Genomic DNA, 13,028 nt, shown 5'->3' with positions numbered 1-13,028 from the left:
TGCCCATCTCTTCCAGAAATGCCCTCACAGGCACATCTAAAAATAACATTTCACCAACTATTTTGAAATCTCCTGGCTCAGTCAAGTTGAGCTATAATATTCGTATCACGGAAGGTGAGGAGGAACGTTGTTCCCAGTACTTCAAGGCTCTCTACCTTAGGGAATGTGGGTCTCCATGAAAAGATTCAAAAGCTCCTCTCTCTTTGGACTACTTTTCATATACAAGCGAAAGGACTGGAAAGGAAATCTTCCAGGTTCCTGGCTTTGGTCATCTAGGGAAAAAAGACTCTACCGCTTTTTCCTGCGGTCTTCGGATCTGATGACAGGAGGAGGTATTCTGCATTGCCCAGATTATCTTTTCCTAGCAATTGGAGTTGTTCCTCATTGCCTGGCTATAACACAGAATTATTGAATAAAGAAATGGCTTGTGGGACCTATGACTTACAAATGTGATATGACCTATTGAGCAACCTCAATCTTCCTTCCACATTTAAATTAGTATTGGGTTTTTGTCCTGGGTAGAAATCAAAGTGCTGCGCCATTCATTTCAGTAAAGTCATGGCCCACCTAACTCAGCAGTTTGTTTTGAGATGATGCGATTTTATTCGACTTGGACAGGAAAGACCAATGAGCAGGGGTACTTAGGGAGAACCTTTCTCGAGGTCAACAAAGCAAATCCTTCATGATTTATCCCTAAGGCATTAGAGAAGGGAAGGGGACCTCCTCTTTTGCAGTGGGTCCCCCACATAGTGACCAGGTGTGGAGGGAGGTATGTGCATTTGTGTTTGTGAACACGGGTTTGTGAGGACATGCAGAGACGTTATCCTCCCAGTGTGGCCTTTGTTGGATCTTTCACTGTTCAGGAGTTTGTAAAAGATAGATTTTAATAAAATAATTGGTCAACAGATATTTAGGAGTGTACTGACTTTTTTTTATTTCTTTGGCAGTTTTGGCCGGGGCCAGGCTTGAACCCTCCACCCATGGCATATGGGGCCAGTGCCCTACTCCTTGACTCACAGGCACCCCGCCCCCCGACGTTGTACTTTATGCAATGGGGACACGAGAGAAAATAAGGCATGGTCCTAGCCTTTCAAGAACTTATAATCAGGGCAGCACCTGTGGCTCAAAGGAGTAGGGCACCAGCCCCATATGCCAGAGGTGGCAGCTTCAAACCCAGCCCTGGCCAAAAACTGCAAAAAAAAAGAACGTACAATCAAGTCAGCAGGGTAACATACATCTACATCTAAGATAAGAAACCAGTATGTAGGATAGACTACACGGTGGGATTATTTGTGGGTTGCTACAAGGTACGAAGCAATGTATTCTATAGCTGGTTCCATTAATCCAGTCTTCTCATTAACCCTGCGCAGAGGAAGGGAAAGTTACTTTCTCTGGAGGTGACTGCAGTGAAACTGAAGTGACGCGCAATAACCTACCTGAGACGCAAGGGGCAAGAACCACTTGGGACTTTTATTCCAGCCTTCCGACTTCAGAGCCTGTTCTCTTTCCCTGCACCTCCTCTCCCTCCGATTGCAACTAGCTGTTCACAGGGAGGGATTCCCTGCACAGTGTGTGTACAGCTGCTGTTTTTTTTTTTCTTTGTTTCTTGTTTCCTCACCCTGGTTTTTCTCTCTTGCTTTCTGCTTCTACCCAGGCATGGCTGGCCCTGTTATTATTTTCAAAGCTAGGAAAGATTTCATCAGGCACATCCATTTTCTCATGGAAAAGCAAACCCGGTAATCATTGGGAGATTAGAACCACTATGAACTAAGTATAAGCTGAATGTTTCTGTCTCTGACAGGCTCCAAACCCATTTTGTAAACATCAACATGAGTTTAGGCTCCCAGAAAATAGCCAGTAGGGTCAAAATTAGCAACCTCACTAGTGAAGCCGTCTCTAACCATAAAGAACTGCAGGGCTAGATGATACTGAATCTTCAACAAATTGGTCAGAGCATCCTGGTTTGGTGATTTCGTGGTTTCCCCCAGAGAACACTTTCTCATAGGGGCAAATGTTCATGCCAACCTCACGAAACTGTGTGCAGGTATTTATGAGCTGATCACAGCACCCTGTTCCACTGTGATGCTTGAGAAGAGGGGTGGGGCACACGCCCAAGGCTCCGAGGAACCAAACTCGGGGGCAGCCGGAGCATTTCTGTGCCATAAGAGGCAATTGTGATCAGGCGCTGTGAAGGGCGGAAGCGCTCACTTTGCTGTGGTTTCAAGCATTGCTTGAGACGTGCTACCTTTTTCAAAAGCAGCCAAAGGGTCATTTGATAGAAGGAATGGTCACACCATACACTGTCTGGATCCATTATTACCTTGGGTCTTCAGGCAAGTGTGTTTAAGCGAGGGCAAGCCTAGACTTTTTCTTCAATTATCTTTCTTCTATTTCAACACTCTCTTTGCCTGTCTTTAGAAGGTTCCAAGCAGACACCTTTGCTTTATTTTTCTTCCAATTCCCAGGTTCTTATCTTTCTCTCTCAATTTTTTGATCTTAAATGCAAAAGTACCTTCAGGCCCTGAGTTCTTACCTTTGTGGTTGTCTTTCTGCAAGGCACCTCCTGGGCTTGCTTAATCATTTTTTTCTTGCCCCGCTTTATTGAAAGTGCAATAAAGCTACTATTCATCAGCACAAGATTAAAGACACAGAGGGCTGCACTTCTACAGCGTGGGAGCAGGAGGTGCAGCTGCAGGAAATGACAGGTGTGGCGGCCTTCTGCGAGGGCGAGCAAGTGCATGTTTGCCTGAATGCTCCTTTAGCCAACTGGACATTGAATGTTGATGCAGGCAGGACACCGCAACAATCCCAGGTGCAAATAAACAGGCCTCTTCTCCGCAAAGGATCCTTCTCCAGGAAAGGAATAAGGGGCCCACTGACACCCGTAGGCTAAGAAGGGCACTGTGGCTCAGCACTGGAATGAGATACAAATGTCCTTCCCAGGTATATTCTCTCTCTCTCTCTCTCTCTTTCTCTCTATCTCTATCTCTATCTCTCTATCTATCTGGATTCTGTGAGGATGCTGGAAAAGCTACATCCCCGGGCAGTCCGTGGGTGACCCATGCCTGGGGGGGGGGAGGGCTGCAGGACTGGTGGTGATGGGAATGCCATTCACAGAAACAGGGAAGGCTTGCGGCCAGTGCTGGGTCTGGGAAGTACTGGGGAACAGAAGGGAGCTGGCCTGCCAGGGCCCAGTTCAGAATCCTCAGGTGTAGAACGGCTGTTCCTCTGTTCTTTTATATGAGGCAAGATGGACAGAGAGGAGATGGGGGTGAGAGTGGTCTATCTTGACATTGTGGGGGGAAAACCTGAAAGACCATGAAGGTTTTCCTTCCTTCCTTCCTTCCTTCCTTCCTTCCCTCCCCCCCTCCCTTCCTTCTCTCCTTCTTCCTTCCTTCCTCCCTTCCTTCCTTCCTCCCTTCCTTCCTTCCCCGGACCTCTGCCTCCTTCTGTCACCCACACTGGAGTACAGTGGTATGATCATAACTCACAGCAACCTCAAACATCTGGGCTTGAGCAATTCTCCTGCCTCAGCCTCCCAGGTAGCTAAGGCTACAGCCATGAAGCAGCACTGGGCCTAGCTAACTTTTCTTTCTTTCTTTCTTTGTAGAGACAGGGTCTTACTGTGTTGCTCAGGTTTCTCTCCAACTCCTGGCCCTAGGCAGCTCTCCTGCCCTGGCCTCCCAGAGTGCTGGGATTAGAGGCGTGAGCCCCCATGCCTGGCCTCTCTCACGCTGGGATTAGAGGCGTTCTGGGATTAGAGGCATGAGCCCCGTGCCTGGCCTCTCTCATGCTGGGATTAGAGGTGTGCTGGGATCAGAGGCGTGAGCCCCGTGCCTGGCCTCTCTCACGCTGGGATTAGAGGTGTGAGCTGGGATTAGAGGCGTACTGGGATTAGAGGCGTGAGCTGGAATTAGAGGCGTGAGCCCCGGGCCTGGCCTCTCTCATGCTGGGATTAGAGGTGTGCTGGGATTAGAGGCGTGAGCTGGAATTAGAGGTGTGAGCCCCGGGCCTGGCCTCTCTCATGCTGGGATTAGAGGCGTGCTGGGATTAGAGGCATGAGCCCCGTGCCTGGCCTCTCTCATGCTGGGATTAGAGGCGTGCTGGGATTAGAGGCGTGAGCCCCAGGCCTGGCCTCTCTCACCTGGGATTAGAGGCGTGCTGGGATTAGAGGCGTGCTGGGATTAGAGGCGTGAGCCCCAGGCCTGGCCTCTCTCACCTGGGATTAGAGGCGTGAGCCCGGGCCTGGCCTCTCTCACGCTTTCTTTCTCCTGACACACATTGTGGTGACCTGTGACTATTCCCAATATCTGAGAAGTGGTCATCTGTAGCCGTGCTCACCTGCATTAGTCAGGAATAGTTACTCATTCCTACTTAATCCTATAGAATCACCTTCCTGAGGGAGGTGAAATGCTGTGATATGTGTGAGGAGTAATTTTGTAGAAGAACTCTGTTAAGGGCTGTCTCGGAAAAGTCGGAAGCTGTTCTCCCCCCTCCAGACAGCTTTGGCTCTGGGTGAGAGCAATTATGCTCATTTCCCTTGTCTTCTTTTTAACCTGGTAAGAAATGTGTCCTCTGCATTGTTGTGGAGGCTGGATGAATAGGACAGACAGAGCAGGGCAGGTAGGAGGAGTGACGGAGTGGGCTGCCGAGGTCGCTTCGTGATCCATCTCTGCAGAAGCCAGCGTTAATTCCGTGGAGACTCAGCAAGACTGATATGCAGCGGTGACAGTTTGGACATCTGAACACGACCTTGGATGTGCTCACAACTGCAGCTGAAACTATGCCAACTTCTCAGAGTAGTGTATCACAGGGGCCGCATACCGTGCTGGAAGTCGGCCGGGTTCGGAGTGTTCGTGTATCTACAGAGGAACCTCTTTGGTTCTGTGACGCCGTGTCCCCTGGCGGGACGGCTTCTGTTTCAATCTATTTCCAATAATTAAACACTTACAAGGAAGCCCAGCACAGCACTCTTGTATTCACCGGGAGTTTGTGAGACGCCCTCGTTGTGGCCATCATAAATAATTATTCAAGCAGTGCAGTGTGGGCTGGTCAGCACTTCCTGCACCGTGGCCGTTCACCGGGTATCCGGTCAGATTTCAGCCTTGGGAAGAAAAAAATAAAGGACTCTGCCTTTGGCTTCCCAGAACAGACTGGTTACAGGAGCGTTCTCTCCTGTAAAGTAATAGCAAATTGTTTCAGGCAAGGGTCATTTCCAACGCCCTTTCACTCTGCTGTTCTGCTCTCAGAAACCACATGTCTAAATTAGTGGTTCTCCCACTGGTCTCTAGAACAGCAGCACAAGCACCACTTGGGATTATATCAGAAACACAGATTCTGAGGCCTGGCCTGTGGGCTCGGAGGCTGTGGAGCTTGGGGCCCAGCAATCCCCATTAGCTCAAGTCTTCCAAGTGATTGTGATGCAAGTTAGACTTGAGATCAACTGATTTAGATGTTATTTTGGGAGGCCCTGTTAGGACACTCAAGAACACTTAATTAAAAAAAGATAAAACTGGGTGAATCCTGGTTCTGCAGTTTACTGTCAACGCGATCTTAGTCAATGTGGATACTCTTTCTTAGCCTCAGTGAAACCCATCTGTAAATTGGCTATTACTGTTTTCTTATTATAGTGAACCCTGCCAAGTTTCTGAGAAGGTAAAATAATGCATATAATGGGTTTGTACAGTACCCAGCATATAGTGAGATGTTCACTGAACATTGGCCGTGAACATGAATTCCTCAAGTTCTACTCCGACCTCCCCTTCAGGTTATTAACATAAGCAATATCCCAGGGATATTACTGGCAAATCAAGCTGAGAAGTGTGTTGTCCTTCTTGAGAGATTTCTTGCTGACGTGATTCCAGATCCACGTTTCAGGAGCAGCAGCCTAGATGATGATCATCAGGTCGGCGGGGAGTGTAAGTGCGGGTGGGCATCAGGTGAGCCCCTACTGGCTGCTCTTTCTCCCATTCACACTCAGAGTCTATCCAGGTGTCCTCAGAGTCCTCAAAGCCAGAAAGGAAAGCTGAGAATACGCCCTCGTCCTGTCTGACCCTGTGTACTCAGGTACCTGGAGATATTATTCAAATGGAGATCCAGGGCCCTTTCTGTTTGAGTCCCCCCCTCCCTGCCAGAGGCTCCCTTCCCCTCTTTTCACTTACCTGTCTCTGTTATCTTTCAATAAACTCCATCTTTTAATGGAGATTCAAATTCTTTACATCTGAGATGAGGCCTGGAACTCTGAATTTCCAACAAGGTCTCACCCAGTGACAGGGATGCTGCTGGCTTTTTGACCCCACTTTTGCACAGCAGGTGCGAGGCCACTGCTAATGTACATGACACTCACCAGGCAAGGAGTGGTCCAAGGGCCATCAACACTGTCATCAGCTCAGAGCTGGCTACAAATGCAGACTCTCAGGTTACAGCCTACACCTGCTGAATCAGCCTCCGCTTTTTGGCAACATCCCTATGTGACTCACAGGCAGAGTAAAGCCAGAGCTACACTCAAAACTGGCTTCATGGCTTTATTTATTTATATCAGAACCTATATGTGGTTTAATGCTCTGCTCTCACTATTTTGAGATTCTTGCTAATTCTTGAACAAAGGATGTTTGTATTTTTCACTGGGCCCCACAAATTATTTAGCTGGCCCTGGAAACATCTTACTATATGCTGGGTACTGTACACCAGTGGTTTTCAAACTTTAGTGTGTGTATGACCCAACTAGGATATTATTATAAATTCATATTTCAAGGTTTCCCAAAGATTCTGAAAGAGTAGGATTGGGGTGGGGTGAGACTCAGAGTCTGTAACAAATCACCCATGTGACTCTAAGGTAAGTGGCCCATGCCCACGGGTAGCCCCCTGATTTTTCACCGGTTAGATCTTTCATCATTTTCATGCTGTGTCTGAGTGATGCCCTAGAGACCCTGCATCTCTCCTGAATTACCAGAAAATACAATAAGCCACTCAAAACTTACTGGACACCAGAGCAAAAGTGTTTCTGGTTGGGCAGTTTCCCCACGGGAGCTCTCTGCAAAGCATCCGCCTGTGCCTAAGTGTCCCTGCAGTGATACTGTGACTACTGTGACATTTGCACAAATAAAGCAGGAAGGCCACACACTCAGGATGTCTCATCTGGACAGGGACTGTCTGAGGAAGCAGGTGTGTGCAGTAGCAGTTACTAGATACACACACATTATAGTCAGGGACCATTTTGAGACTCCAATAGAAGCAATTGCCCCTCCCTCCCTGAAAAAATTCACCTTTGCACTTTTTGAGATGCACTTACCCCGTTTCCCCGAAAATAAGACATCCTCCGAAAATAAGACCTACTTACAGGAAAGGTAAGATGTCCCCTGAAAATAAGACCTAGCGTATCTTTGGGGGCACACCTTAAAATAAGACACTGTCTTATTTTTGGGGAAACAGGGTAGGACCAGGAATTAGAAGACCAGACTGAGAGCTCCAACTTTAGCATTCTTAGCTCTCTTGGACAAGTCACCAGACCACTTGGAACCCCAGAGCCCTGATCTTTAAAGTAAACAATAGGTAAGAGCCTCTACCTCACAGATTTACTGCAAAAATCAAATGAGACCGTGAGAATGTCAAAGTGCCTTGTTCACTGCGGAAGAACGTGTGCCTTGGAGCATCATTCTCCATTCTGTGCTATTTTGCTATTTCCAGCTTTGGAGTCAGGCGCAGGACACTGTGAATTTGCCTCAAGGCCATAGAACACACTTGGTGTAGCGAGAGAGAGAAATGAATACAGACAGAAAGATCTGATGAGGACTTGGCAACAGTTGCTGAGAAATTTGAAAGTGTAGGAAAGAGAAGGGAGCTTCCACAATTTGAGGACTCCAGATGCAAAAATAAAATAAAAAGAAAGTCTATTTTTACACATGCAGTTTTGAGATTTCAGAAAATGCCTTTAGTCTAGCAGTTATTGTACACCTCTGCCCCTGGGTGGAATGATGATAAATAGCAACGGTGATGGTCCATATTTAGTTTTGACTTCAGGAGCCTCCTGTGGGAATTCGCTGTTCCAAGATGAGAAGAATGACGGTTAGCAGTTGAGAGCTGGGTCTCTGATCTAGCATATATTAACTTTGTGACTCGGAGGGTTATTTACTTTCTCAGTTCTTCTGTTCCTTTTCTGATAGAACGTTCCTCATAGAGTTGTTACACGTGTTAAATGACTTAGTACACCCCAAATAGCTAGATAGAGGTGTGATAGATTATCCACATCACGGGAATCCTTTAGCAGAGGGAAGGCCAGCAGTATTCAACGGGCTTATGCTTCCAGGTTACACCTGGGGAGTTATTTAAAGTAAGTCCTGAGTTTGCGGATGGTTTCAGAATCACTGATCTGCTCAAGACCCAGAAGTCTGAGACAGCCGGTGTTCTGAGGCTATAATCCTGTAAGGATTCTAGCAAGGTGCACAGCTGACAAATCAAGCAAGTAAATTGTGTGTGTGTCCTGGGGGAGACAAAGGAGAGACAAGGTGTGGTGACAAGACATCTTAGCCTACTCATGAAGACTCTGCTCCAAAGCCTCCCATCTTTTCTCCGGTCCCTTGATCTTTCTGTTTGCTCTTCTCTTTAGGTGCACAATTGACAACCGGGTCACCCGGGTGGCCTGGCTAAACCGCAGCACCATCCTCTATGCCGGGAATGACAAGTGGTGCCTGGATCCCCGTGTGGTCCTCCTGAGCAACACGCAGACCCAGTACAGCATTGAGATCCAGAATGTGGATGTGTATGACGAGGGCCCGTACACCTGCTCCGTGCAGACAGACAACCACCCCAAGACCTCCCGGGTCCACCTTATTGTACAAGGTAGGTGGGGGGAGGCCTGGCTGATGGGCCAGCTGGGAAAGGCTGTGTGATGAATTTTTCTTTGTGATTGTTATGTTGCAGTTAGAGGCTGAATTTTCCAATTATTTGTCCATCGAGTGGGACTAGGATTTTTTGTTCGCTTTTGTTACAATAATGTGTTTTCTCAGAAATTTTTCTTTTAATTATTGCTTTCCTTGGCATTTTTGTCCCTTAATTTTTTTTTCTTTTTAAGATTTCATCCAACTCCAAGATTGCTTTATTTTAAGACAGGCATTCTCATGCTCCCTTGGCAGCACATGCCCTAGACCAGCCTTGAAAGAATGCAGAGCCAACTGGAATGTTCTGGGCACTTCCCCCAGCTGTAACTTTTCCAAGCACCCCCTTACATCCAGCGTACTGATACTTCTCTCACCTTTGAGCCCAGGGTTTTGGATACCCCTCTTCCCCTTCCACAGCTGCGTCTGGCTCTCCCCATCCCATTTGTACCCCAATTCTCGCTGCTACTTGTGTACCCCACAAGCCCAGCTCCCGGGGCTCGTGTGTTTGCTTATTTTGATTTTTTGCGTTTTTCTTTGTTCTGCTGTCTTGTTTCTTAGCCTCTGGGAATGGTGCTCACTTCTTCCCACAAGCAGAACTGGTCCTGGGGGCATTCAGACACATTTAACCAGGCGGACCCCTCCCTAGGTAGTGAATGAGAGCTTAGAGTCCGACCCGGCTGCATTCTAGCTGAGAGAATTTAAGTTATTTCTGCGCCTTGGGGTTCTCTGTCTGTAAGATGGGAACAGTGTGGGGATTGAATGTTACACATACTAACACGTATAGCACCCAGCAGAGGATCTGCCACGTACAATGATATTCACATGTTAGCTACTGGGTTTTCCTCTCTCTCTCTTTCTCTCTCAGGACTGCTGATATTTTTTAACTTTATTTAAACACATTTTAACAGTGGACCAAATGCCTCAGAAGCATAAGTCAGCCCTCTGCTAGACCTTCCTCCCCAAACTGCTTCCAAGTTCCCTTCATCCAATGCATGGCAGGCCCAGGGCACTAAACTCTTGTTCTGGGGATTCCCTCGCTGGCCCCGAGTCAGCATGTTCATGAAATCACCAGAATTATAACAGTGGGTCCTTAGAGTCTCTCATGTGGTGGCAAGGCTGGTCACAACAAGTATTTATGTATTTATTTACTTACTTACTTAGAGACAGAGCCTCACTCTGTCATCCTGGGTAGAGTGTTGTGATATCATAGCTCACAGCAACCATAAACTCTTGGACTCAACCGACCCTCCTGCCTTAGCCTTTCAAGTAGCTGGGATTACAGGCACCTGCCACAAGACCCACCTACTTTTTCTATTTTTAGTAGAGACAGGGTCTTGCTCTTTCTTAGGCTGGTCTCAAACTCCTAAGATCAAGCAACCCACCCAGCTCAGCCTCCCAGAGTGCTAGGATTACAGACGTGAGCCACTGCGCCTGGCCATACCAAGTATTTCTTTATTTTTTTTTATGTATACATTAATGCATTATGGGGTTCAATGTGCTGATTTCATATAGAATTAGGAACACTTACATCTCACTGGTTAATCTCTACCTCATCTCGTTTACTTAATTATTGTGTTAAGACATTTATACTCTACACTTAATAGATCCGACGTGTGCCCTCGCATTATGCACCGTAGGTGTGATTTTGTTTTTTATTTTTGTTTCCTCTTTCTTCCTCAAACAAAACTACGATGGCTTTTTTTTTTATTGGGTGTATACATGAGTATTTTTCAAACTGATGTGCACAAATTACATTTTTAAAGGAAATAGAATTGCACAGAAGGTATCAGATTGTATTACAAATAGCGTGTGTACATTTGTAATATAAGATGCATTTTCTACTGTAGATGAGAAGATGAACAATATGCACGAGAATCCCCATTCTCTGGGGAGGTCTGATGAATGGCCCAGTGCCACCGTCCATGCTCTGTGCCAGGAAGTGGGGGGGCACTCTTGAGCCCTCCCCTTCTGCTCCCCCAAAGTCCACACCCACACCTACCCCATGCAAGCTGGTTGTTGAGAGCAGAATATACAACAATAGTGAAGAGTGACTAGGAACCAAGAATTATCACAGACATTTGCTTTAGCGAGCAGGGCCTTCATGCAACAAGAAGATGGGAGAAACTGTGAAAACACTTCCCTGAAAACAAGAAACATGTTTTTGTCATTTTTTTCATAAGCCACCCCACCCCACATACCCACATGCCCCTGCCATAAACACCTGGCAGAGTCCCTTCTACAAAGTGAACGTTTAATAAATGTTTATTGACTCAAATGGCTGGGATTAGAGCCCAGCCCAGGGATCTTACATGGGCTCCAACGGAGAGGGTTGAGTATTCGTGGGGGTGGGTGATGGGAGCGGTGAGAGGATAGAGTCTACATCAATCTTCACTGGTGTCCAAGCTAATGGAAACTGTCTAATCCCCAGCTAGGTGTTTACATCTGTGACTTGGCGAGGTGCCCTCTTAGCATGACACACCACCTCAAGTATTGAAATCTCATCTTGGGCTAATTTTCGAATGCTGATGGGTGTATTGATCTGGAAACAAGCTGGGTTAAAAAAGGCATCAGTCTTGTACACAGACTCAGCCCAAGCTAATCCTCTGTCGATATGCCTGGACTGAGTATTATTGACACTTTAATGAATAGAGGACCACAGTTTTTTCAGGGCCAACCTGACCCCCTCTTCTAAGCAATCAGACAAACTAAATAGAGCCAGACACCCTGTTTCTGTATTGGAAGGTGGATACACCACCCTTCTGAATTAAAAAAAGAAATAAATTTATCTTGGGATCGTTTATTATACTGAACATAAACCCTAAGTCCCCTAGCAGAAGCTGACTGTCTGGATTTGAAGTTGCTATTCAACCCTGAGCAGAATGCTGCCGGAATAAAAGTTAGGCATATTAAGTTTTCAAAATGGTATTACGATCATTCTAAGAAAAGAAATAAAAGCAGCAACAACCAAAGGAACTAAATTCTGCCTGTGAGTGTGTGTACTTTTGTGTATGTAGTCAGCCACTTCGTGTATAAATAAACCCACACAGAAGGAAAGGAAGGACATTTTCACAGTCTTGTGTAGGCTGCTTCAGGTCTGGGGGTGCCCATCCCTTTGTTATAAAATATCCTATCAAAATCCCAGCAGATTGCACTGGCTTTCTTCTCCTCTCTGGTTGCTATTCAACATGTTCAGTTTTCCCATCAGACGCGATTCCTGGGGCATCACACTGGGCGGGAAGTCCCTGGGCAAGCTAGGAGCAAGGGCCACCCCTGGGAAGGTGGGATGCCGAGGAGAAGGCAGCAGAGGGCATTGTGTAGGCGGCGGGCAAGAGAACTGAGCTAAGTAGCTGGTTGGTGGAGTGTCTATTTAGAAGTAAATTCAAGTTAGCTAGAAACAAAATAAAAAATTGCCACATTCACACTAGCCACATTCCAGTACTTTACTAGTTACACGTGACTGGAGGGTCCTGTGTTTGCGTGTTCCCTGTTGCTATAAAGGAAGACCTGAGCTGGGTAATTTATAGAGAAAAGCAGCTTATTTGGCTCACAGTTTGGCCATCTGTACAAGGAGCTCCAATGTGTGCTTCTGGGAGGGCCTTAGGCTGCTTCCACTCAAAGTGGAAGGTGAAGGGGAGCCAGTATGTTTAGGGATCACGTGGTGAGGGGGGAAAGGGATGGAGGAGAGATGCCAGGCTCAGCGTGAGAACTCACCCTGTACCCATGCACTAATCTATTCACGAGGGCTCCACCCCTGTCACCCAAACACCTCTTCCATTAGCCCTCCAATATTGGGGCTCAGTTTTCACCATGAGGTTTATGAGGACAGACTCTCAAACTACAGCATTCCTGTATTGGACAGGTCAGTAGTAGACCATTTATGTGAACTTGCATCATAGACAACTCTACTGGGCAGTGGTGTAAATGGCTACCACTAAGGAACAGCAGGTGTTAAAGCTAGAAGGGTTTTCCTTGACTTGAAGGTGCAGGTATGATGTGCAAAGCAGAATGGAGTTTTGGAAAGGAGATAGAAATTAAACAAAAAAACATAGCGTTTGTTTAAAAACAAAAAATTGCTGAAAAATTGGAGCAATGGAGTTCATATGCTAGTTAGGATGGAAAGTAAAGTTGAGTGTACAAAGATAAATTTGAAGG

At 46.6% G+C, this 13,028-nt stretch overlaps 1 protein-coding gene across 5 annotated transcripts in view; it reads left to right on the top strand.

Moving 5' to 3' along the window:
* The window catches only part of LOC128588282 (neurotrimin), a 957,145-nt gene that overhangs the window by 760,281 nt on the left and 183,836 nt on the right, over nt 1-13,028 (top strand). For all 5 annotated transcript variants that reach the window (XM_053595012.1, XM_053595011.1, XM_053595010.1 and 2 more), the window contains exon 3: nt 8,606-8,838. In XM_053595012.1, the coding sequence (XP_053450987.1) occupies nt 8,606-8,838 (233 nt within the window). The remainder of the gene's footprint in view (nt 1-8,605; nt 8,839-13,028) is intronic.

Source organism: Nycticebus coucang, chromosome 6, assembly GCF_027406575.1.
Source record: "Nycticebus coucang isolate mNycCou1 chromosome 6, mNycCou1.pri, whole genome shotgun sequence".
Lineage (NCBI taxonomy): Eukaryota > Metazoa > Chordata > Mammalia > Primates > Lorisidae > Nycticebus > Nycticebus coucang.
This window is presented reverse-complemented; position numbering and strand designations above follow the sequence as displayed.